We start from the raw sequence: 27,442 nt of genomic DNA, 5'->3' as shown, positions 1-27,442 counted from the left end.
TCCTGATCATGACACAATGACTGGAAAGAGTGGATAACAACTGTAAATGTAAGAGCTCCTCTCAAGAATGTATGTAAAACATGCAAAGAAGTCTTAACAGAAGAGAAAAACCCAGCTGTAGTGAAAATAAGAGAACTATATAACCTAAGTGAAAATGGGAAAGGGAAGCCACTGAAGTCATCACCTACATTCAAGGCAGCCTTGCAGCATCTGACTCTTAGGAAAAGCATGAAAGAGACACTGAATGGCACCTTCTTGCTCAGAAGAAGTTGCTGGACTAAATTAAATGACTGTGCTCTGCAGGGCTTATGATTGCCATTTCCTCTGAAGCAGAGGAAGGCTGGACTGACCTCCTGTCTTAAGGCCTTGTGCAGAGGAAAAGGATTTTTTGCAGCAATAGGTAGGCTGTGGATAAAAGACATAGCAGTCCCCCAAAACAAAGAGTATTCTCTAAGTTTGCCAGATTTCTGTAAACTGTTTAGGTTGACATGGTAAACAGTAAGTACAGCGGAAAGGAAGACTTGGAAGTGGAAAAATGCTTTTTTCCACTACCAAGTTCCTATGTTTGCCCAAATGAGAGCACTGACCAAAGGGCAAGTTAAAGAAAACTAGCAATTCAAACTGCCTTTATTTGGAATTCATTTGCAGTAGGCTAGAGCTCATTGGGGTCAGCAGAAACAGGATGATTGTGCTTTGCTCTCAAAGTGTGTGCCATATTATTTTGAGCTTTTTCTGAGTCAACTTTTATGGTAGGCAAGAACAGTTCTTGATGGAGTAGCCTGGAGCTCAGAATTTAGAGAAGCTATCACATCCTACCCAGTAAATCACAGTCCAAGCAAATTATGAGTAACTGTACTCAGATTGTAATCCTATCTACTTCTATACCTGGTCTGAATTTTGCACAAGATCTGAACACAGTATCTTATGCTCAGAATAACTGTCTTAAATTCAGGGGTCAGACGCATGAACAAGTCGATCTTCATGCAACTAAAGCTAAATGTTGCAAGCAGGACAGCAGCTTTAGTGCACTTACAGTTTTAGCCAGTGCAATGAGGAAGTATATGGATTAACTGGACCATTTTTTCCTAAAGAAGTGCCTCTGAAGTAATAATTCCTGGCAACTGGAGTGGCAAAAAGGTCAAACTACTCTCAATCTCTGTTTCTCAGCAGATGTGCTGTAACTAAAGCTGTTGTAAACTGCTACTGTCTCTGAATCAAGAGATAACCTGTTTACCTATGCTAAGCACATAAAAATGAGGTTTTTTCTCTGTATTTAATTCACAGTGAAACACCAACTTTGAACAACTGAGAAAAGATTAAGGACATCTGTTAAAGAAGCCAAATACATGGCTTTGAGAATTTTGAGCAGGTCTAATCTAAAACTATTAATTGCCATTGTCTATTATGATTCCTTGCATCACTGTAGTGTTTTGGGGCCCTCATAAGGACCAACACCAGGACTCCATTGTGCCAAATATGTCGCAGTTATGAAAAAGTGATGATGGTAAGGTATTAGAGCAGTTCTATGGCAGGGCAAGATCCTGCTCAGCTGAGTGGTACTGGCTTCCTCCCCTTAAAAAATGTTGAATGCATTCAGTTTAATACACATAGTGTCTGAAATCAAATTAGTCCTTAATTTGGACCTCCTCTCCTCTCACACCTGAAAAAGCACTTTGCTCCATCTGGCTCAAAGGCTGCCCGTGCAGACATCTCATCTGTTTTCTTCATGTTGGTGCCACAGCACAATCTCCACCAAAGAGAGCTCTTTCTGAATTCCAGATACACTGGACAGTGTTTTTTTCTCTCCTTTTAACTTTTATCCAGAGAATCCAGAAATAATTTTAACTACTACTGGTAGGTGAAGTGCATGACCATGCCTAAGAACAAGGACTACCTAACCAAATAAATAAAATACACTGAAGATCCCCCGCAAATTCTGACCAAAAATGCATAAATCCTGAAAGCCTGAAACTTGGAAGAGATTGAAACTTAACCCAGGAAAGGCCATTAAAAAAAAAAAATTAAATTCTATGTATTATAAAATGAGCTTGCCTTTACATAAGAGGGATTATGTGGTATGAGTAAGAAAGCCATGAGACAGAGAACAGATGATAAGACTGCTGTTACCATCCATAAAAAGAATTTTACTGCAAGTACATGAGGTACACATGCTATGTGGCAGGAGATCAGGGTACAGGGAGCGACCCAAAGGACAACAGGCACAAGAAGAAACTAAACACACAAAATATTTCAATTTTCAGTTAAGGGAGAACTATGCCATTATCATGCAAATTATGCTCTGTGATGCTGAAAAGAATAGAGAAAGAGCATTCACAAGAGTATAATGAAAGAAACAAATAGCTGTGAACAGATGAAGGAGAAACTGAAAGAGCTTCATACTCAGGCAATGAAAAAGGTGAGACAGAAAGGGTAACTTGCAGGATGTGGAATTCTTCACTTCGTTATGCTTGTCTCCTCATTTCCTTGCAATTTCATGATTGGTAGAATTTTATTTGCATGAAAATAGGATGAGAATTCTGCCCTGCCACATAGGGAATGTGTGAAGAAACAACTAGGTGAATCTTACACTGAATCATGAACCCTGCAGCTCTCAGTTCAGAAAAGCTCAATTCCTCTTCAGGGAACACTACATATTTAGGGAATGTCACTTGATAGATTGGATCAGGTGTTTTATGAGCATCCTATGAGTCCAGTCTGGCTCTTAAAATTAACACTTGTAGCTGTGGTGCTCTCTCTAGGTAGAGAAGCTGCATTTAAGAAAAACTGAAATTCTCTGAACATCGAGAAGGAGCATTATCTCCTGACCTTGGATAAATCCTTTCATTTAAAATGGGAAAGCAAAACAATGGAAGGTATTGCCAGGAATTCTGGATAAGGTCAGAGTCTTTATCGTCAGCAAAGAAATGAAGACAAGGGATTTTTACAGGAAATAGCACACCATTCACAAACTCAATGAGTAAAAGTGACGGTAACTCAAGATGAAAAGATCTGCCCTTGGGAGACAGAGAATGCATGAGTGACCTCAGGGATTCCTTCCCCCTGCTTGCTATGATTTCATACAGCAAAGTAGAACTGACAGAAAGAGTTAAAGTGAGGTCTCGGTTTCACAGTCAGTAACTGAATTATAGAACCTCCTAGCAATATGCCTGCTAATGAAATGTTTGCAATTCTTTATTGATTAAAGCACAAAAGGATTATGATGCATACAGAGCTGCACACTTGGTTTTCTGACAGTGAGCATTTCTAAATCAGTAAAAGCCATTCAGAAAAATAAATCATATTTTAAGTAATTGGGAAGAGTCCTAGGAGGCAGTACAACAAAGCTAGGTACTGAAGTACATACTGGAAGGGTGCTCTTGGCTTAAAGTGAGCCTTGGTAGGATAGAAGTTAACTGCTTCAGAACAGCACTTGAAAACAAACACTAGCTTGTCCACCACCCTGCTCTCTGAGACAAAAACCTGGGAGCAGTATCACCTGGAAACCCTCATTCTATTTTGAAAGAAGACAAAAATAAAGTCTGCAGAATCCATGTTTAATTTATGTAGGAATATAAGACTTTTGGAAATTGTCAAACTAGAGCTCTTACACTCTTTACTCCAGTGTTTGGTAATTAAGGCATTAAATTGCATGTTAGAAACCCAGGTCACATATTCTATGCTTTTATGTTTACTGAAACTGAAAAATCCCTAGCTCTTTTTAGGCTACTGATTACCAATAGTGGCTCCAGGGGTGGAACATATACATGAGGCAATAATGAGTTAGGCTGACTTTACAGACCAACATTTTCCTTGAACACAGGTGGCAATGCACTGTGCAAGGGTCTTTAGTATCATTTCCTCACATTTTAAATGAGTATTCTAACAAGTACATTCTGTCTGTGTACATTCTGTCTCCCTGTTTCTGAAGATCATTCCAGGAAAAAGCACTGTGAAAACCAATTCCCCCACAAAACCTACTTTCAAGAAAAAAGGCTTTTGAGAGAAAACTCTCATCAGATGAAAGGATTTTTTTAGGTTACGAATGCATGGCTTCAGTAAGTTCTACTGTTCTACAGCTCCTTTTCCTGAGCTGCAAAAAAGCTAAATATGGCTCTACCAGAGAGTCCTGAAATCCAGAAAATGGTGGATTTCCATATGACCTACACTATCACTGTGTGGTTTTTACAGCATTTCAAGACAGATGTTTGATTTTGGGTAAGTTATTCACACTGAGTCACCAGAGGAGAGATCTTTGGATGCTGAAAGAACATAGAAGGGAAGTTTCCATATTGATATGATGTCACTTTAAACCTGGTAGGAGAAGATAAATTTAACTATGAGACTCTGGTAATCATAGTTAACTTTGTGGATTCTGTTCTCCTGTAATCAAGAAAAAGTTGTGTGTTTCTACCAAAGAGAAAACAGTGATTCAAAGAGTCCTATGTGTCATACAGAGAGGTGGAAGTAAAAAGAAGCACACTAGCGAAATTAGAAGTTTTTTATCTGCTGTTTATGTGCATGTTCATACAGAGCATAGATCCTTGCAAGTTAAGACCTGAGATTTTTTTAGCCTTCTCAGCTCTTGAATCCCAAGGATTTCCAGGTGGACTAAGAAAAAGATGGGGAGAAGGTTGCTGACCAGGCAAATGTGCATGTGGACATAACATCATTATCAATATGAAGTTCAGGCACTGGGTGTGTGCCCTCTGTAATCCCAATTTTATGCAAGATACCTGACAGAGGATCTTAATTCATTAGAAACAGGGAATGCAGAGTACTGCTCTGCTAAGAGCTGCATGATACCTGGAAGTCTCTGCAAGGGACAACTGCAGAAGCAAGGATGGTGCTTCAGTGGCTGTCCTGCCTTGAACTCCTGGGGAGAATGTTCAGTCACACCTGATGGTTCTTCCTCTGCTCATTACCAATCAGGTAACTAACACAATCTGTTACCTGCAGTGGGAATTCTGTGTGGGAGTAACTATAACTGGGTACCTTCCTGCCACTGAGGCTATCAGGTGAGAGGTGCTCCAGACAAGTCAGTCAAAGCACGCTTGATGTCCAGGATGAACAGGGGCAGCCTAATCCTTAGATAACTGGGGTTTAAGAAAAGATACCATATGGCTGACTATTAAGCTCAGATGACTCAAGGCATATGAAGTTGAGTACCATTTTTGGTTCAAATGGGTAAATCCAAGCTCTAAATTTGTAAATCCCTCTGCCTTTTTTGATGTAACAGATACAAAAATGCTTGCCTTTGCTACAAATGCTGTAAGTCATGGCCATAAGCTCAAGTTGTGGGGTTTTTATTCATTATGATAGGAGCAGCTCACTAAAACCTATTGTAGGTACTGGGCTAAAGATATTAAACCAAAACAGTTTTGGGCAGGACAGGATAAACAGAGTTACCTTGGCTGATGTTTCCAGGTACCTTCAGGAGGCACAAGATTAGAGGAAAGAGCTGACCAGCACACAGAGAAGAGAGTACTGGCATGTCATTAAAGTGGCCAAAGTAGGACTTGCACTTGTGGTCTATTAGTCTGAACTGGCTTTGGCTGTTTACTGCAATGTTTGGGATCCCTGGAGTTGAACTGATGGGGAAGTACAACTTCCACAGCAAACAAAGAGATGATTCTCCCCTATGTAACATGCAGGGAGGATATTCTCTGTCATAACCTAATCTGTGGCAGAAATCCCAAACTGCAGTTTCCACAGCTCACACCTCTAGTTATTGCTGTGTAGAGGGAATGGTCTTAGCTCCCTGCACACTCATTTCTCCAGGCAGGTAGCAGGGTGCTCATTACAAACAGCTGGAAAGCTACTGATAAGGTAATGGAAGAGGAGACATCTGCAGAAGTCAAATGATTCTTGCCACAAAAAGCGAAAATACAGAACTAGTGAAAATACTGCCTTATTTGCTGGTTATATGCCAGACCACAGAACAATTCCTAGGAAACCAGGGATGAAATGTAATACAGGTGCCCATACATCCCAGCCCGGCAAAGCTGGTGCTTATTGGTGTGATTTTCCAAATGGCACCACAGAAGCAATCTAGGCAGAGGTAAACTTGAGCAGTAACAAAGACCAGCACGGTTCCAATGCACTTTGCAGCTTATACCAGCATTTCAGCTGACAGTAAAATACTTTGGAAGGTTCTTAGGAAACAGTTCCAGGGAAGAGAATTGCATCACTCTCTGATGAGGATTGTAAATAACCTTTCTGATGACCCAAGAAGTCGGTGTCCAATGGCAAAATCCTCAGCTGCCCTGACACAAAGTTAGTTGAACATGTCTCATGAAGGAGTGAATTTCTGTGCAGAGTTTGGGTTTCTGAACACACCTGTAGCAATGGTATTACTCGCACCATTTTGCTTCCCTTAAGCATGCAAGGGAAATGACTGCACTTCCTCAGCTTCAGGATGGGCTCACTGTCCTGTTGCTCTTTGCTATTCTCAAAAGTACTTTGTACACCCCTCTTCTTGTGACAAGAAGGGACCAATTTTTTTTCTTCTAGAGCCAAAGCAAGAACATTTTATGGCCAAAGTGAGTTCTTACAACAGTGTTCTCTGGGAAGAATGGAAAAGGGATTGAAAGTGAGGAAGATAGATAGTGTTGGCAGTTGTTCTGAAGTCATCTCATGTCAAGCCCAAATGAACCTGATCCATTGACTGCTAAAGTGTAGAGGAAGGAAAATGAAACTTAGTGACAAATGGGTCAGGTCTGCCTCTCCAAGAAGAGCTGACCAGAGGACAGGATCTAACAAACAGCCTGCACAGAACATCATGGTTGTGTTGCTAAAACACTTACAGATTCATGCAGTCTAATGAGGCCTGTGATGATGGCAATGCAGCAAGTGACTTCATAAGACAATATAAAAAAGAACTTTGTTAAATTACTTGGTTCAAAGAGTTGATGTAAAGAGCAGCCAAAGAGCAAAGCAATATCTCTGACTAGGAGATGAGGACTCCTTGAGTCTAAATTCCAGACAGTTCTACAGTTCTGGTTCCTCAAAGAGGAGGTTTCCAGCTGTCTGTCACCTCTCTGTAAGCTCTTGACTTATTTGTAATGAGGGAGCCCGATGACATAGCTGATGCTATGAATTTTATTTCTGTGTCCAGAATATCAAGTTCTAAAAGAAAGTTTCTTAAAGAAAAGTTTTGAAAAGAAACTTCTAAAGTTTCTAAACAGTTTCTAAAAGAAAGCTTCAGGATATCAACAGACAATTGCTCTATAAAAACCTTGTAGCATTTTCGAGTGAAAGACAGTGGCCAAGGAGAATGTTAGGCCCACGAGACTTGATAATTTACAGTTTATTTAATGATAAAGTTCTAGACTGCTGGATGATTTATTTTTACAGCTGTAGACTGTGACGGGGCTGTTTGACTTATGAATTCTATCCAGGGCTATAGCAGCAAAAAGAGATATGGAAACATGAATAAAAGCAACTTCCATTGCTGAAGATGCAACACTGGACAAAATATTTTGAAGGTAAGTGTATTAGTAGGGTTAAGTGGAAATTTGGTGCTTCTAAATTAGTGTGCCCATACTAGAATGGCTCTCATACAGGTAGGCAGGGCATACAAACCGTGATTCACGCTCATCTCATTCTGGATTTAGACTGAAAAATATGTGAAATTCACTAGTCCACTCCTCTAACCAGGTAGGGCAGTCTCATGCTATGATGCTGTGAGAGAAGAAACAAATGGGTTCCCAAGGAAAAGAAGGTAAAGGAAAATGGAGAAGGTCTCTGTGATGCTCCTAAGAAACACACAAAATATTTTCAGAAAAAATTCTGTTATACCGCACAAACCAGGGATTTGAACATAATTTTAAGAGCTGAAGGCTGTGCTCAACTAACTGCAAGATGAACCATACCAGATGCTTAAGAAGACCTGAAGACATTGATTGTGCCCTTGTGGTTTGTAGCAAATGCAAGGTGTTCTGCAACAAGGGGAATGAAAATGTCCCTTACATATGCTGGTACAGCTCTGGTTCTGGAGCTGTGCACTTCTGCAGGATGAATGTCCTTCCTCATCTACAGGATGCTCGTGGCTCAAGGTCCAGTTTGAAGCAGCCACCATGGAACCAAGGCAGGACCTCTCCAGGAGCCCCCCTGGAGTACAACTAAAGCTGCACTGCTGCCACTCCATGATGGCAATGGCCAAGGGGAAGTGAAGAAGAGAGAAATGAGCTGTATGAACATTCACTGACTAGACAACAGCCATTCAGTGCCATCTCTGTAATGAGAGCACTCTTTACTCTGAATCCAAATGCTTTTCTCTGATCCAGGGAAATAAGTGACAGTTGGAAGCTCTCAGGGTCTGTCCAAACATGAAAAAGTTAGATGAAAATTCCTAGGCATTGTTGGACAGTTCTAAAGGGAAGTTTCTTGTGGGTCATCAGAGAAGACCAGTTTCTCATCTGCCTTACAAGATCTAGATAAAAATACTTCTAACAGGAAAGAATAATGTGTATTTTTCTACTTTTCTCTGTTTAAGATTTAGCCACAAGTCACAGGACCACAGCATGACTCGGACACAGGCCCCTGTAAAAGCCAGTCTGAAACACAGAGGTGGCCAGTCTTGCTGTAGCAAAAATACTGCTATAGGCAAACTTGTCTAACAGCAACACTGTTCTAAAGCAATCTTGTCAAGCTTTTCTGAGCCGTGACTGATCTTAAGGGTTATGCAGATCGTAGTCATTTTGATAGCGTGCAGAAAATGACAGGGGACTACAAATTATCATCTCAGGACTTGCAACTGAAAGCACCTTTCATCAGATTACTAAAATTACATAAAGTTGTCTACTTTTCGTACTCTCCCAAGACTGCCTGCAGGAGGGTCAAAAATCACAGTCCATTTAGAAAAGCTGGGAAAAAAGTTTCCTGGGGAGCCTTCCAGTACTTCCTAAAACAGCTGTTTAGAAAGCATCTGAAGACATATGGAATTTCATGGAAATGCCACTACACTTTGGAAATGAGTAAGACTCCATTAAAAAAATTAATTCTGACTATCAGCAATCAGTAGAAACAAACAAGTCAAAAAGTCCCCAAATATTAAGCCACCCACTCAGATCTCACTCACTAATTAAATTTCTTTTCCCCCTTAGTTAATGTTTTTCTAAGGAATCAGTGGTTTAAACACAGCATGTCCAGAAACTCTCAGCTCTCAGCTGATACCTGCTAATACAGGAGGTACTGAAGAGTTAAACAATGTATTTTGCAAACTGGATTTTAAACTATCTCCCTGAGTCTATTTCTACTGTCTGTGTTCAGCTTGGAACTTGAAGACCTGGTGTAATTAAGAAGACTGCTACTAATCTTTTTATGGCTAAACTTTTTAATGCTATTTGCCTGGACTCTTGGAAGCAGTGTGAGCTTAATTTTCAGGTTGGATATTTATCTTTTTCAGAGGGTAAGGCATCAACACAGTGCACTATGTTGCTCAGTACCTCTAGAGAGAACTGCACATACTATTTGTGGCTGGGCAAACTCAACACTGAGACCCAGAGGGTTGCATGTTTCAGTGGCCTAGAGGTTTTGGGGCACATTTATTTTCCTGACTTCTTGTGAGACTATGGGTCTTACTGAAATTATAGCTAAAAGTGTTAAAAGCACATTGACAAAGCAAGATGAGCTGCCTCATAGCTTTTGTTACGTTAAATGACTTGAAACAGTGTATCATTAAAAAATAAAACTATATGGGTCACTTGCTAGGTCTGCAAACTAATTGGAAATTTACAGTCATGGATAATCTAAAAATAAAGTACCATATGCCCAGCTTTTCACATGAAGGAAGATATTTTACCTCAATCTTGTCATCCAATACCATTACGGAGTTACAACACTGTGTCATTTCCTACACAGTGGTTGTATGCTGGCCTGTGGGCAAGTGGATGGTTTGTCATGGATGACAAGACACAAATGATATGGAAAATTTATAAATATTGCGACCTACTGCAACTGTTAGCCCAGCAATCAACTAAATATTCACAGCGAGGCTTCTGGTCTCCTAGAGGTGGTCACTCCAGATAGCTGTGGATGCTTACAGGCAGAGCTGAGCTTGCCAATGGCTAGCAGGACAGTCTGCAAAGGACTCAGTGGTTTTAAGAAAAGAAGTAGGAACCCTGAGGGAAGAGAGCAGAATCTTGCCCTGCCAGAATGTTTTCTGTGGTGATGAAGCCCTGTCTTGTAAGGGGATCCATTAGGTACATCTCACCAATGGTCACTATGTTTAAAACCTAGTGGAAATAATTTTATGTGGCGAGTAGAGCCTCAGAGTGGAAAATACAGAGGAATAAACCACCTGACAATCTCCAAGCATCATTCAGCAGTCTGTAGCTACTCTGTGGTCTTCGTCCCAGGCAAAGTCTGGCAGAAGCCCAGCCACTCGACCTCTTCTATTCCCAAAAGGCCCTTCTCACTAACAGCCGGAAATGTACCGTGAAGGAGACAAGCACAAGGGTGTGCAATGGGTTAACTGAGAGCACAAGCTGAAGAATTATCTTCACTGTTCAGTGCACTTGCTACTCTCTTCCACTCTCAAGCTCCAATGACATAGAGAAACAAGCCATGCCTCAGTCTTGCAAGAAGAACGTACAGAAGCTCACTAGTCACTAGGAAAAGATCTTTCAGTGGTTACTAAAATAGCTGCACAAAGGAAGTGAATGAATTTCCAGTCATAATATTTATATTTCGGTCAAAAGTACATGAAATTTTAATTAGGCAAATACACTTGTTCATTTAACACCACAGATGTAATAGAGCATTGGTTTATATCATCATCATCATCATCATCATCATCATCATCCACTTTTAAGTCAATAGGCAGGTCTGCAACAGGAGATTTTTCAGGAATTCTACAGCAACACATACACACAAACACACAAATCACATGTAAAAAGTAGCTTGCATAAGCTAAGTAAGGTTAATAGCAAAAGCTTCTTTCTATGCAGAGAAAATTGAACATTAAAGTTGCAGCATTAGGAAAAAAAAAGTTTAAAAACAAGGAATGAAGTCGTACAACAGATGAGAACTTAACAAAATTGGTGACCTTTCCACACAGATGAAGTCAGGTTAAAAAAAAACCAGGCCAAACCAAAACCAAAGGAGACCAAAACCAAATGAGACCAAAAGAGAACCTCCCCCCCACATACATACAGACAAAAGTGAGAGCACAACAAAGGAAGTGGAAGAAAAGTGTTACCCATAAGTAGCCGCCGTTTCACCCGCTTGTCCACATCAGCTACTGACGTGGCATTGTACTCAGAACTCTCAATTGCAGCCTCATCCTTCTCTAAAACACAAGTAAGGGACAAACATGGAGCAGTTGGTTAATCACAAGCCCAATTTTCCGCTGCCTAAGACAGTTTCTTGGCATGGCACAGCCAAAGCCAAGAAGCAAGGCATGAAAGCACTAAATCCCCGTTAGAGAGTTAATTCCCTTTGAGAACCCAGGAAAAAATTAAATGGGTGTTCAGGGAAAGGAGGAAGAAAGAGGGTGAAAAGGAAGAATGGTCAGCTAAGAAGTAATTAACCACACAGAGGAGGCTGGATTTCTACTGGAGAGCAAGACAGCTAACATGGGTGCCCCAGAGAGGTGTTAATGATGAAAATTAAAATTCAGGAAGGCTAGTTAAACAAACTACCAAAGACAAACTGTGATCCAGGCTAATGGGGGCACCAGGATCTGAAGGCGGCAGGCAGAAGACTGAGACAGACGGAGAGAGAGCGAGAAGAGTCCGGTGATGGATGGGCATGGATGAACCATAGCCTTGGACACATCGACACACTGAGAAACCAAACAACAGCATGCAAATTAAACAAAAACAACAACAAAAATAAACAAACAACAAACCAAACAAACACAAAAAAAGATCAATTTGGGCAGTGCTGGTTGCCTGCTTGTCTATGAAACACTACTAGCTAAACATTCAATGCTAGGAAAGATGTTGCAAGAACAGGGTTTAGTAATTTTATTAGCATGCAGTGAGCAGGATGATGTCATCAGAGGTCACTTTACAAGGTAGGCTCTGACATCCTACAAGTAAGAGTTTCATACAGCATAATGAGGACTTTGGTTATGCTTCATTAGAAATACACAGAAACAGTCACAAGTGTGGGAAGAGATGATCAGTAGGTGAAATAAAATTAAAGATTTCTGATACAGGAGAGCAATGGAGAAGCAGCAGCTGGGTAAATAAAATGATCTGTAGAAAAAGGGAAATGCTCATCAGGAAAACAAAAAACAAAAATGCAAGTGGGGACTTTCACATGCAGCAAACGTAAAAAAAAATAAAAGGTTAAGTCAAGCAAACAAAGACAAAATATGTTAGACAAAGGGTCAACAAGTATTTATCTGGCATTGCAGAAGTTTGCATTCTTGCAGTGATGCCTGGAATATATACACCACTGAAGACAGCAAACACTGGAATCACTGAAGTGAGGAGGAGGAGGAGGCTGGCAGGTTTTGTTTGTGGCAACTCTACATGGTTGAGTGGTAACAAGAAGTTGTTTTGTTTTGTTTTTAACAAGTTCTAGATGGGATCAGGCTGCAATAGAGGCTTTTGTTTGAGTTTTTGTTTTTTTTTTTTTTTTCTCTGTAAATAATTAATAAACGTCAGTTATCAGACAAGACAGGCAATCAGGAACCATCACCAGAAAGCAGGAATAAAAATGTAAAAAATAAATAAAAACATTAGAAGTATTCTAAGAGAAAGAACTATTTTAGAGGGAAGAAAATCAGCACAGGCAGTAATATGTGACTTACATCACAAGACCAAGGAATGTAACATGGAGTTGTATGTATTACATTACAAAAATGGAAAAAAAAAAAAAAAAAGATACAATGTACACAGCTTTTAAAATAATTTTTTACATGCTGGACAAAATAAAACATCAATCCAAGGATATTAGTGAACAATAATAAATAGAAGATCAATTATCCATTCAATAAAACCTGCTCTCAAGGCTCTCACTCTTGCAAGTTCTCCACATCTGGAACTGCCACAGGACAGCGATTGTAGGATGGAGCCCTCTGCGTTATCAGAGGCACTCGCTGAGAGATCCCCTGCACTCAGACACACCTTGTGCAGACAAAAAGGCAGAGCCCAGCTCTGAGCTCCATTCAGCTTTACCTCTGCCAGCAAAAACCTCGCCCTACCCCACAATTTGTGCAATTAAACCCCTCAGAAGTGAGCAAGGCTCTGGGCAGCCACGGAGCTTAATGCCATGGATCTGACCAAGACAGACTGGCTAAAGGTAGCTGACAGATTTCCATGGGTTTCAAATGCTCTGTCTTGCAGTATAGGAGAGAAAATATGATAAATATGTGTCTGTGTTTCTTTAACCTCAGGAAATGACTAAGAATTTGTAAGGACTTGAAATTAAACAAACAAAAAAAGTCAACATGTCCGCAATGCCAATGAAAACCATTATGGATTTCAGGTTCTGATCTGTGAGTAAGAATTTTCAAATGTTAGCTTGCACTATGCAAAAATGCACTTTTAATTTTTTTTTTTTTTAAGTGGAGTGGAAAGAAATGGTGTTAAGCAAATAATACATTTTTTAATCATACATGCTTGCAAAGCATCTGCCAAGACGCTCCATGTCTTGACTGGCTTTTTCCTACTGATATTCTGAATGAAAGCTTAGTCACTACAAGCGTTGTAGTTTTCAGAATCATGAAACATACAATAGGGAAGACAGCACGTAATGATGACTCCTTTTCCCTGGTAACAGCTCAGAAAAGAAGATAATTTTCCTAACCTTGCTCACACAAGGAAGTCTTGACTAACGAAAGTGAACTGAAGAGCTGAACTTTCATTCAAAATGATGAATGTTCTACACCTTTATACTTCAAAAACGAATAGTTACGAACAGAAACAAAAGTTACAAGTGAGTAACAAAGGGATACTTCATTAACAAACATTTTGACAGACCACGCACAAACGCTTCTCTGTGTCCTGGCTGAGCCCGGCTGCAGCAGCCAGGAACTGCTGGAACACCCCTCTGCAGCACTGGCAGTGCTGAGCCCCAGCGGGACAGCGACACGCACGCCCCACAGACACACACACACACACACAAATGGCACAGAGATTCTGAGCAGTACGAGATCAAATGTGCTGCAGAGAAGTACTCACCAATGCAGGTTCGGCCATCTGAGTGCAGGGCATACTTCTGATGACAACCGCACACAGGACCGGTATCTGTGTCATCACAGGTGTGTTGGCAGCCTCCATTCCCATAGTTACAGGTTACTAGTTAAGCCCCAAATGAATGTGTATATATGTATATATAAATAAAATGACAATGAAACCAATTAGTCTTGAGAGCCTTTCAGAACACAGAAGAGCAGTAACACACCAAGACATACGGCAACATAACATTTATGCTTGCAATTATTTCTATTTCTTCCTTCTGCCCCCTCCCTTATGCCCATCTCATGCCCTAGCCTCAATCCACACAGCGAAGAAAAAAGAGAAAGAAAAATAAAAGCATTTTCCCCAGTCTATTTGTATTAAAAACTTAAGTGTGACTCTTAGCCAATTCTTTGTCTTCCTAAAAGCTACATGCTTCATATCTGTGAAGAAATTAACAGTCTACCAATACACATGTATACTTTCAGATCTATAGACAGCATCTCTCTTTTGCTTCCCCTTCATTCTCTAAGCAGAGACCAAGCAGCAAGAACAGAGCCATAGAAGTCTTGAAATCTACTATATCAAGTACTGGCCCCCCTAAAGCAACAAGTTTAAAAATAAAAGAGGAAATGGTTGGGGTTTTTTTTCTTCTCTGCAACAAAAAAATACACAGTTTTTATGTCTCTGCCATGTGCTGGCCTCAGCCAGGAAGGAAGCATTGGAGATGCCACTTTCACTTCCAAGCAACAGTGCAGAACAGCTTTTAGCAATTCAAATGTCCTCTGGGGAAAAAGTACTAAACATACATTAAAGCAAACATTTTTCATGAGAGTAGGCAGAGTTTTGAAGGTTACACAAATTAATAGATCAGATTCAATTAATTTTCTTTGTCACATGATGGATTTAATTTCTGCCAGCTAAGACAAACCAGTTTTTAAATATCAACCTGGCTAGCACCATTAATAAAGCCTCTCACTTGGCCCTGTTTCATTTCATCCTATGCAGCTGCACACCTTGATGCTGAATAACACAGTTCTGATATGACTGATTTCTGAATTCAATTTACTGTCTTTATTTGGACTAGGTTCTTTATTGGTAAATATACACTGGCAGATATGGGGGAAATCCAACATGCCATTATTTAGTTATATACTCATAATTTCAGAGGACTTAAATGTTTTGAAATGGTATGGTAATTTAAATGGAGACTACAATCATTTAAATACTGATTCCTAGTAATCAGAAGGAAGTTCCTCACACTGGTCTTAGCAGAATTTTCTTTCTAGATAAGAGTTTATAAAAGAGGCAGGGTAGCAAGTTGCAATATAGAGTAAAACCAAGATACTGGTTAACAGGATTTGAAAATCACGTATCTAACTCAAATCTGAGGTTGTATCTGATGCAAGAGGGCTAAGCTCATGTATTTTCCCTCTGAACTCAGTGACCCTGCTTTAATTCTAGCTTCTGAAAATGGAGTAGACCAGAATTTTCCATCACAGTAGCTAGAAATGAAATACCCCACCTCTGGTGTGAGTGCTGAGCAGCCATGTCACTCCCAGTAATCACTGAAGTATTTAGCTTAAAATGGAACAGTTCTAAAAAAAGCAACTGAGGGAGACCCACCACAGCATACCCAACAGAATTCCCATTAAAACCTCCTGCCAGTGTGGGAACCACAAGTTTACAACTTTAGCCCCTGAATTCTGGCAAAGATCACAACAGGAGTCATCCACCTCTCAAGTGAGTGCAGACCTGTGGCCACTACAGGTGCAAGCATCCTTGATCCTTCCCACTGCACACTTGGAATAAAAGCCCTTGTGCTGTTCAGGGCTGGAGAGGGAACAGCCTTGGTGTCTAGGGGCCAGAACAATCTCTGAGAAGAGAGACTGCTGGGATTCCCACCTCACTTTCCAGGAATATTGCTGTTCTATCCAACTGGAAAGAACGGCAATGAGAAAGATGGGGAGACCTGCCTGATTCATGTCCCCTTTTTGGAGCTTGACATTGCACTAGACTGGAAAATGGAAATTGTCGGTCCAACCAGCCAGAGGAGGGAACATACCCTAAATCATAAGAATCCTAAACTTCCAAGGAATCACATTACAAAGCCCCCTAAGCAACAGCCAAACTCAGGCACTCTTTCTCCTTCTCCACTTTTATAGCTTTACTAATAATTTTTTTTTTGTGAAAAAGTACCTGGAGCAAATAATTCTGCTTTGCATCAAATGGAAACATTTCTTTCCCTTCAATACACACTACCATTTTGGCTTTTATTTTTGATGCAAAACGAACAAAATTTTATGTCAATTCTCTATTCTTAAAGCTCCCACCTTTCCAATGAAGACATGCTTATTACTTGACCCCATATGCCTCCAGGACTATGTGGAGTTTCTATCCTCCTTGGACTGCAGTGCCATCACAAATTAACTTCAAGGTGTTGTTTATGCCAGATGTTTAAACACATTTCTAGCCAACAGTATTTTTATTGAGGATTTTAAAGTGCAATCAGCAACAAAGTGTGTATTTAAAAATTGTGACGGCAGTGGTTATTTTTGGCATTCCTTGCTGAAAGCCTCTGCTGGCAGAGATGAAAATATCTTAACATGCTTGCTCTGACCCACGTAATATGAGGAACTTTTCCTTACTATATTTGTCTATGAAAAAAATCTCACTAGACTGATGGCATTTATAGCAAACCCTGCAGAATCACACACTTTTACAGTTTCCCTGCATATTAAAGTTACTGGTTCCCATTCTACCCAGTCCATGAATGCACATGTAGGTCAGTTCCTTTTCCTGTCTCCTAGAAACATTAGTAAATCATGTTTTTGAAGGATTTGAATTTCTGTCTAGACTACAATTTATCTATTTAAGTAACTTGAGTCAACATTCTGAAGCTTGACAGCTCTACAGGTGAAATTGGTACAAAATCCAGTTGTAAAATATGTCATTTCCATTTTCTTCCAGCCCTCATTCTGTTGCAGTGACACAGTGGGAAGTTTCTCTTGCTTAGAGGAAGAAACCCATAATTATTTAAAAGCAAATGGACATCCAGATCTACTCCATTTTTGTCAGAAAGAATTAAAGCAATATTAATGAGAATTCACAAATTGTTCTTTTGAAACTATTTCTGATAAATTTAGACTCTGCAGCTATGCAAACAACTGTGTGCTCATTCAGAGCCTGTGACATTAAAGAGGCAAACAGGCAAAACAGTAAATTCCAACAGACACAGATCACCTTAAAATATCATAAATCATGTTAAAATGAAAGGGAGGGAAAACAGTAAGTTTGGGTTTTTTTTTTTTTTAACCAAAGGAGAATATTCACATATCTGTTAGAACTCAGACAGACTTTATTCCCACATGTCAGATTTAAAACCAGAGTAACACCATCTTTTGACAGTGCTTCAGAATTTGTGTATGTCTTAAGTGCAGTTAAAATGCTGGGCTCTTTCCCTTGGTGGGAGAAATGTCCTGTACAACAGCAGAGAAGCCCTACAATGACACACACCCTCTGTGGGACACGTCCAGTGCTGGCAACCAAGTCACCAGTCTGTTCTCCCAACACTCCTCCAAGTGGATAAAGAGCTTTAGGGCTGACACTGGGGCTTCAAAGTGCCTTCAAACCAGATGAATTCTTTTCAGTGACTACAATGCTCAGGGTCCTAGGCTGGCCAGACATCTTTCAGGCCCTGGCAGCTGGCATAATGGCATATGCCAGCTGGCATAACCTGTCCACCTGCCCACACTGGAACCAGCAGCATCTATGCAGTTTGACTGGGCTGAGCCAAACAGTCCTGAGACACAGCTTGGCACGTGGGCCAGTGCTTACACCCAGAGAAATATATGGAGTAGTCTAGAAATGACATTTGGATGATTAAAAAATGAGAAACAACTGTCTGAAAGAGAAATGACATCTTAAGGAACAGGAAGGATTTTAATGTACATATTCCACTAAGTATTGATATTGATATTCCATACTATACTCCCCAGAAGACAGAAAATACCAGAATTCAGCCTCACTCTACAGCCTAAATCCTGTTTTGAGTGCTTCTCCGAAGTTCCACAGAACCCTTTTTCTGGTTCTTCCATCCTACATGCCCATGACAAGAAGTACTTGAAAACATATGGCCAACTATTTAATCTAGCATTTATTATGTGGTAACTTAAAAAATTGGTCAAGACAACAGTGTCATGATCTTGTCCACATGTGGACTGAAATATATACTATGGCTCAGATGCCACAGAATTTGCCACAAGACAGATCTTTTGTGTTTTTGTAGGATGGACTTCTCAAATGAGCATACTGTCATTCCAGGTAACTTAAAAATTGCACTGTTTCTTAACTAAACTGGCCATTAAATACATAATTTACATAAATATATGGGCACTTCTCTGTGATAAAGTTGTGCATGCAACATTGCTGACATGATTTATTCTAGTATGGCTTTATGTGTTTAACATTCTGGGGATCTTCGTACTGATAGCAAATAGCATGAGGACACAGTCAGCAGGAGCTGAAGAGCTGCCATTTGGCATAGGTAGGTTGGCATTTCATTGTAAAAGTCCTAGATAGGATTTTTAGAATTACTTTGCACTAGCCTTCCTGCTCACTTAAATCATTATTATCCAAGGAGGCAGATAGAAAGAGCTGTAGGTAGGATTATCCAGCATTTTTCATTAAAAGATCCAGCTTTTACTTGTTTGTAACTCTTTCAGGTAGCAACTTGCAGGTATGTGAATCTGCTTTAGATTTCCTCTTATTTTTAAGCTTCCAGCTAAGAAAGAGATGAACATAAAATCTCCTGGTTTGTTCATATTTGGGGAAAATATCTTCGGTTTATCAAAAACTTCTAATGCAATCGTGCCCAGGAGCAGGATCTTAGTATGTATCATGGACGCAGATGTAGAAAGAAGAGGTAAATTCCCATGTTTATTTCAACATACTCCGGAGCCAAATTCACTGCTCTGAATTCTTCTTTCTGCTGCCAGCAAGTACCTGTGAAAATTACTGACAAAGCATAATCTTCTTCTGGGCTTGTGCACACCAGAGGCTATTAAAGTAGTTTACAGGAGTAGCAGTAAACTCCCAGAAGCTGAAGTTGACTGATGCTTTGGATGTAAAGGATGCAGCTTATCTGAGGGAACACGTATGGATCCTTGTGATTCTGCTTGGTGTACTTCTAGATGGCCTCTTGAGGTCCCTTTCAATCTCCACACTTTAGTGTTTTCTTAGCATGTTGGGCAACTAGAAATTGCATACTTAAAATTTACACTAAGAAACCATTAAGGCTGCAATCTTAAGCACTCAAAAACGACAAAATACCAGACTTGTTGTACATAGTCCTATTGTGTTATGGTAACTCTCCTCAATGACAAACGCAGAAAACACTCCTGTCTCATTTAGTGCACAGTGAAGCTGGGGAAAGTCAGGGCTGTGGAAACCGCTGGGAATCTTTTCTCATCTGCTGCAGAGTGAGTAACAAATCAGAAATGGACTGTCAAGAAAGAATAGTCTTGTTCAGAAAGTGAAAAGAGCCCTAAAGACTCTAACCTATTCCTGCCTTTGCTGTGGAATTCCTACTTAGAGCTTGGCAGGTCACTTGAATCTCTTCTATTACAGGTTACTGATATTATATTCCTTTCTCCATGGCATTTGCAACTACAGCTGGAGCCATCAGGAGTTTGGCTTGGATCATATTAACCTGATGAAAATGCTTAGCTGGGTTCTGTGTAGTTCTTGTTAATCACCTATCACTACTAAATGACTGACATTAATATTTTTATATTGATTTCTCTTTTGTAAGATAGGCAAACCAGTACTTTTTAACTTGACAAGAACGTTTTGAAAATACATTACAAATGCCTACAAAGCACTTTGATAATACAGTAATGAATATCATGGGAAAATCCACGAGGAGATTAAAAATTTTATGTTCACAATAGAGCTTAAATACTGTGCAGCAGAAAAGGCATGACACTAAATTATGGAGAGGAAGCTACTGAACACAAGCCTGTTTAATGAGCACTGACCATCATGGACACTGAATGAAGCAAAAGTGACTGCCTTATCAGCATGTCATGGTAAATGATAAGATGGTATGTGCTTATGTAACTAGCATGCCATGACAATTGTGTGATGCATGCATAAAAAGCATGGAGCCTTCCTCCAAGTGTTTCTGCTTTCTGACTTATTTTAACATCTTCCTTTGAGGAAGATTTGCATCGTTACCAAAGGCCTTGGGCCAATACATTTGAAAATCTCTCTCAGCAGTCTGACTGAATTGCAAACTGGCTGATAAAAATTCACCTAGGTGTACTAAGAGGTGTTATGTTCTCTGTCACTTGTTCACATACAAAAACCAGAGCAGCAAGCTCTGACAAACCCTGAAAGGCATGGACTCCTGGAGGACCATGATAAACCAGCATAATTGAGAGGGATACAGGGTTTTACAAGGGTGTATCAGACCCCACAGTCCCAATTATACAGGGCTACAGACCCCGTCCAGGCTGGCAAGTGGGAAGTGTCTCTTTTCCAGCTCTTCAACATAGCTGCAAAACTGAGTAGTTGCAAGACTGCAGCTCAGGATTTAAGCCAATTCCACTGAAATGGTTAGCTGTGAAAAAGTTTTTTTAAAAGTTGAGATTTGGTTTCAGAATTAGGCTTCCATAAATAGCCTGCTGTAATCTCACAATTATTGTCCCAGGCTATCTGGCTACACCTCTGTACTTCTTTGCATTTGGAAGGACTAGAAGTAATTATTTTAAATAAGACTCTGGATCATACTTGCAGAATGTGCTGTGGGTTTAGAGGTTGGTGTACTCCAAAGTAAGCTCTGCAGCCTTGGAAAACTCAGTGTCCCTACTTAGAGGTCTGACACCAAAAGTTCATTATACTTCCAGCTACAATTTGAACACCAGAGGGCACAGAATAAACTGGAGTTTTTACTCTATTAAAAGGCATTTAGGAATAATGTTCCGGAAAAGGCTCTAATCCTCCTGCCACCATCTATGAAAAAGGATACTGAAACTCCCAAAGAATATAAGAATTTGAGGAAACAAATAATAACAACATAAGTAAACATCCTCCCACACTTCACCAATGTATCTGATGTTGCACTCCAATTAACAGCATGCAACATTCCCTTCTAATAAACACTGAGAATGAAAATTACCATAAAGGCATTTTTTTCTGTGCTTTTGCCTTTGGCCATGTGTAGCCTTTTAATAATGAGCAGAAATCAGGCTGTACATTACTCTGTGGCATTTCTTTATGACATTCAAAAGTGATTCTTTTGACTTTGTACTTGGGAGATAATATCATCCATGCGTGTTTACAGAGTGGAGATCTCAGGAAGAAAAAAACTGAAGTGCAAGAAAGACTGTCTCAAAAATATTGGCCCTATGCAACGCAGCAAACATTTTATGTTGTTTGATTGCACTTTTTTTGTCTCTCTCAAAGCTACCAAGTAGGAATGCAAGCTACTGGACTCAGATCTAAGACTCACTGAAGCCATCAGAAAGACTCAGTTCTGAAGCTTTCAGATGACGATGCTGAGGTCAATTATTTGAACCTGTACAGAACAATTTCTAATTTTGTGGGCTAATGAGTATCTGTATCTTTAGCATCACAGCTTCAAGAATATACCACTCTGGGCTTTTCTCTGAAGAACAGTATATATAATGCAGCTGCACATTTCCCAAGTGATAAATCTAGAGTGTGAGCAGTGTAATCAAGGCTAGAGCAATCATTCCTGTCTTTTAAAAAAATTGGAACTCACACGCTTAATTTGATAGCTCTAGTGGGTTTCTCATTAAATTCACTAGTACACTTAGCAATGCACACACCTTTGTGGACCTTCAAAATATTGCAAGTCAGAATCCACTATGCTTTATTTGTATTGCTTTAAAAGGAAAGTCTGGATTAAACTGTTACTTCACTTTTCTGCATTCACAGGAAAGTAGAAAAGTTGTTATTGTTTTGATAACTGAGCCACTGCCAATGTTCTATTATTCAATCCCTCTTACCCATCCCCAAATGCATCTTCTACAGCAAAAAACCCCTCATTACTAAAATTACAAATCACCTTTGGCCAAAACAAAGTTAACTTCTTCTGGAACATAACAACAATGAAGAAAACAAGACATTTTGGGGCATTTGAAATTTAATCTTCATCTACCTACATTTGCAGTCCTTCTGGTTTTTGGCAAGTTCAAAGCCAGGTCTACATTCACAGGCAACCCCACCTTTGGGTGTCTCCCGGCAGATGTGTGCACACCCATGATCTTTGTTCATACAGTTCATACCCTCTGTGGAAAAGGAAAGAAAAATAGAAAATATTAGTATTGAAATAAAATTACAAAATAATTATGCATATCCAATCCTCCAATAATTTTATCTGTAACTTTTATTTTTCATCTGGACCGTGTCCCACAAGATGAAAAAACAGAGCTGAAAAGAGATACATAGTCAACAAAACAGTGTAATAAAAGACAAACATGCTCTGGGGCAAATACAAGCCTTGTGTGTCTCTGCTTCATGTAGAAACTTGGGATTTCTCTGTTCTGTATCTATATTCTAATCTTTCATGAAAATATCATGGGTTTAAAGGATAGTCCAGGAACTTGTCTGTCCCACAGAGCTGAATAAGTGATCTCACAGTTATTTTTTCCTTGTGTAAATTCAATGGCTGTTACTGTCCGGTGCATTTTTATTTCCCTGTTAATGTGCTTTATATTTTCTAACACGCAAAATCTGCCAAATAGTATAACTAAGCATTTTTGCTTGGATCTGTTCCTCTGCTATTTGTTTTACATCTCAATTCCCTGTCATCCACCATAAACACAGCACATCGCCAACAAACCTACTACCACTTTTCTCTTTGACTCTATTAAACAAAACACACCAGCTGTTCAACAAACATCCAAGTGCCATGGGTGGATTCCTGCTAATGTTTATGCCAAGGAAAAGTATCAACCAGCTCTCTTTTAATCATTGCAGAGACAATTTTAACTTTCTAAACCATGTCAGTGATTTAGATACTGAATGCACCTTATATTCTTAGAGCCTTTCATTACCGCGTTAATTCAAATCCCACATATTCACAGAAATCTTGAACTCACTTCTTATGGGTCAGCATCTAACATTCCTTGTGTGAACGAAGGCTAGCTAGATTTGCATTACAAAGCCTTCCCAGACTTCCCCTTGGATATCTGACCTGTAAAGGACAAATTCTCTCAGAGTACACTGGCAGAGAATGCACATTGTAACTCAGCTTGCTATGCTGAAAACTGCCTGTGTTGCCCAAACCACTGCTGTAAGCAACATCAGGGTGGACTCTGCAACTCATTTGGCACTTGGCAACGTGTCTACTCCCACCTATTCATTCTAGGCTAGTTTCTCAAAACTACTCCAGTGCAAAATGTTCAACTTAAACCTACAGTGCCAGTGTATTGTAAGTAAATGTTTTTTGTGTATAGAATTTTGAGGAGGAAATGCTACAGAAAGTCAGTCAGGGATTGCCTCAGGGTGACAGAAGTTAACAGCTTCAAGAAGTTATTCACACTGCTCAGATTTACCTCTGAGAGGTTTGTATTAGCAGAGTAATGAAAAACATACATCACCAGTCTGTTTGGGTATTTTTATTCACCCCTCCTCCAAAACACACCAGGATCTTAAATCTCACCATGTATAAAAACCAACATTATAGACAACAGATATATTTATTTCTTCTAAATTCCCCTCTGTGTTGTCCTTGAGCCTAAAAACGTGCCAAAACATAGTAAGTTACTATAATCAAGTGAGTTATTCTTTGTAAACTGCAGCCTGGACAACAGATGCTGTTCTGAGATACAATACATACTATATGCTAAAATACACCATCCTACACATCAAAGTGAGGTATGAACGCTTTGTTTGGCTGAACAGATACAAGAAACCTGGGAATGGCCTTATTGAAGGGTTTGAGGCATTTTATAATCTCTTTCTCTCCACTTCTCCCAACAAAGGATTTCAGACACAATGTGTTTGACAAACTGCATTCCTGTGCACTGCGCTATGCTCCGAAAGGGATCTGGGAAAGATAACACATGGCTGATTGAGTCCCACTGCCCAGGCTCTGAGAAGAGAGGAATTATAGAGATGAAAGCAGATATTTAATGGCCCACAAGTGTAATCAAGCAAGTGATTTTTCAGTGCTTACTTGCAGATACTGAATATCTGCCTTTATGGGAGTACAGAAATCTTGCACTGCTAAAAATATTGGGAGAAATCGAAGATCAAAATCATTACATTTAGAAACAAAAGTGATCCTGGTATTTGTGTGTGAGACCATAATATTTTAGTTACTGTATTAATTATTCCAGCTATTGTATTAATCAGAGTTGTAGGAAAAACTATTTCAGTTCCATGTTTAGCAGGAGAACACTCATAGAGATCTCCTGAGCCTGAAAATCATTATTTTAGAAAATATAAGGTTTTTTCTGTTGAAATGAAAGACCACTATTTTTCAGTCAAGAGCAGGAGCTCAAGTACAACAAAAATTCTCATTTTTATTTCAGTATTTTTCAAAATCCCTAAAAATTAGATTACAAAAAAATTCCTAAATAAAACCTTTTTTGCCTGAAAAAATTCTTGAAATAAGAATGCAGCAAATTTATATTTTACCTTGCTAAAAAATGCAATCTAACCCAAAATTATGTTAATTTGCAAATAGTTTTAATCATTCAAAATTCTAAATTTTCAGCAAATACGGCATTTGTCCAGATGTCTTCTGTATCAATCTACGTACACAAATAATTTATGAATCACCATTGACAACATTTACTTTTTTGCAAGTTGACTCTTCAGACAATACTGAAGCTTTAATGGTACATAAGCAGCACTAAAATTACAAAAATATGCGAAATACCTTTCTAGTAGTAATCTTGGTTTCAATACAAATGCATATAAATAGGAGAGAAAAATACTCCTAAAATGACTTTGTTCAGTATTCTCTTCAGCAGGATGCAGTCCAAACTTTAAATTTAACTAGAAATACATAAACCACCTCCAGTATTTTCCTATACTGGAAGAAGGTGCACTGCTGGTAGTAAAGAACTGCTCTGATGAGTTCACACTCTGCTGCCACAGGAGTAGTGAGATGCTGCAGTTATCATTTCTCCTCACTATTGCCCCCTGAGAAGGAAAGCTTTGCAACATTTTAGCAAATGTTTAGCAGCCACCTAATGTGCACATGCTTTTTCCATAAGGGGCACAGAGTGTGAGTTACAGCGTGAGAAAACCTTCCCTAATGTTAAAGGGGGATTTAAGCCTCTCTGTGCCTGCCTTGGTGTTCAGTCCCAGGACAACGAGTGACCCAAGGGGGAGGTGGGCAGTGCGCTCCAGCCCCACTGCCACAATCAAGGCCAAACAGCTTTATTTGTAGAAAGGGGTGGAAAACTACTCATTCAAATAAAAAAAGCCATGATCATGGAAAAAGTTCATGTGATTCTGCTGCTCATTTATGTGTTTGAAGTTTTTATCACCATCAGCCCCAACTCAGCAGACGGCTCCTGGCACTAAGAGGTGCCCTGTGCTTCCCATGGTGCCCCTTCCTTGAGCTGACTAAAGTAGTGCAGAAACAGGACTGCGAGGGAAATCACCCTTGGAACTATGTGAGGCCTCTCCTAAGTCAGTACAGAATTATGCCCACAGCAGTTTTGCCTCAGCATGTTGCACAGCCTGGGCAAAGTATCAGACCATGGATGTTCCATCCAAGCCCTAACCAGAATGTATTTACAGAATTATTTACAGAACTTGCGACCCCCCTCTCTCTCCCATTGTGTGCACATCTGCCTCACTCTGGTTTGGACACAAGGAGCTTGTCTTGATTTTTGCTGTGCTCAGTGTGTCCCAGCTTCTAGAACTGATGGGACTATGGGTCAAGTGGAAAACTATGGCTCCCAAATGAAGGGAAAGACTAAGTGTTGATAAGAGAGAAGTCTGTACACCAAAAAAAAAAATTTTGGCATGACACTAAAATGTCCAGTGTTGAAAGGTTCTAGGTTTTACATATTAACTGTTAATAAAAGCACTGTCTTAATCCCATATGCTGCTACTCATGGTAATCTCTAAAGCCAGCAATAGAATGGGTGCATGTCTCTTCGGCAGTGCTGGCAGAGAGTAAAATAAACTTCTGAAACACAGACACATTCTCAGCAAATTCACCTTACAGACAGCAAAACAAAATCCAATGGAAAATATAAACAGGAAGAGAAATGCCACTTAAGAAAGGAAAACACTAATCTAATTAAACTAAATCCTCTCTCAGCATTTTAGATATGACTTGAGAAACTCTCTTCTATTGCCTTCCTGGATTTTTTCTGACTCTTAAGTTACAAAAGACTCTTCATGGGAGAGTGACAGCCACTGTTATGTATACCCACAATCCACACTCATTTTTGTTCCTGGCCTAGGAGAGATTTGGATGGGAGTCTACTACATTAATCCAGTCTACCATCTAGTTATCACAAATCTCTTAATAGTGCTGTTCTGCAAAATGTTCAGTCTGATATAATGGCCTCTCCATTGTACTATGCTCTAAAAATGTTTTCAGCTCAATGGCCCTGAAAGTGCTTAAATCAGGCTGACTGTGACAACTAAAGCACGGATCAGCCTTTATTTCTCATTAACACTGTCTGTTCTCATCTTAATTAAGACTTTCAGCAATTATTTTACCATGTGGCTCACCATATATGCTTAGATTATCCTCTACATTGCCATGATTTCACCTACACTGTATTTATATTGCTGCTAGTTTTATAACTTTCAAATAAACATGCTGATTTGAAACACGATCTGGAAAAGACTACTTTAAATTGCATCAGTAACTTTCAGAATATTGTCAGACTACATGTGCTTGAATGTGCTAAGAAAACACAAGAAATCTTGAACTTAACCCATACATGCACACTGACATATCCAGTAGCATCTGCATCATTTACACTCAATCCTGAAACTGCATAATCACATTCCCTTTTTTGTTGATAAGTTAATTTTCACACAAGGTACACAGTGAGATCTCTTATTAAGTTGCACCATACATAAGATACAAGATACATCTTCAGCAGCAGAGAGAGGAAATAACACAAGAGGAAACAAGCATTCTCATTTTATTTATTTTGTAAACCATTAACATTGTAGAATTTCTTTTTTGTTGTCATTTTAAAAATTGTGTAAGAAACTACAGTGCTACAATAAAACACACTGGTCAATGACCAGGCAATTTAGAAAACTGACAAAGACAACTCCTCTCACAGAGCTCT

At 39.5% G+C, this 27,442-nt stretch overlaps 1 protein-coding gene across 1 annotated transcript in view; it reads right to left on the bottom strand.

Moving 5' to 3' along the window:
• Positions 1–27,442, bottom strand: part of SCUBE1 (signal peptide, CUB domain and EGF like domain containing 1) — a gene marked incomplete at both ends in the record, with an annotated part of 186,327 nt that overhangs the window by 65,668 nt on the left and 93,217 nt on the right. The window contains 3 exons of the mRNA XM_082279696.1: positions 11,201–11,290; positions 14,136–14,252; positions 22,322–22,447. Of these exons, the coding sequence (XP_082135822.1) occupies positions 11,201–11,290; positions 14,136–14,252; positions 22,322–22,447 (333 nt within the window). The remainder of the gene's footprint in view (positions 1–11,200; positions 11,291–14,135; positions 14,253–22,321; positions 22,448–27,442) is intronic.

This window comes from Coloeus monedula, assembly GCF_965178545.1.
Source record: "Coloeus monedula genome assembly, chromosome: 4".
NCBI lineage: Eukaryota > Metazoa > Chordata > Aves > Passeriformes > Corvidae > Coloeus > Coloeus monedula.
Note: the sequence above shows the minus strand (reverse complement) of the source record. Positions and strands in the feature narration are given on the sequence as shown.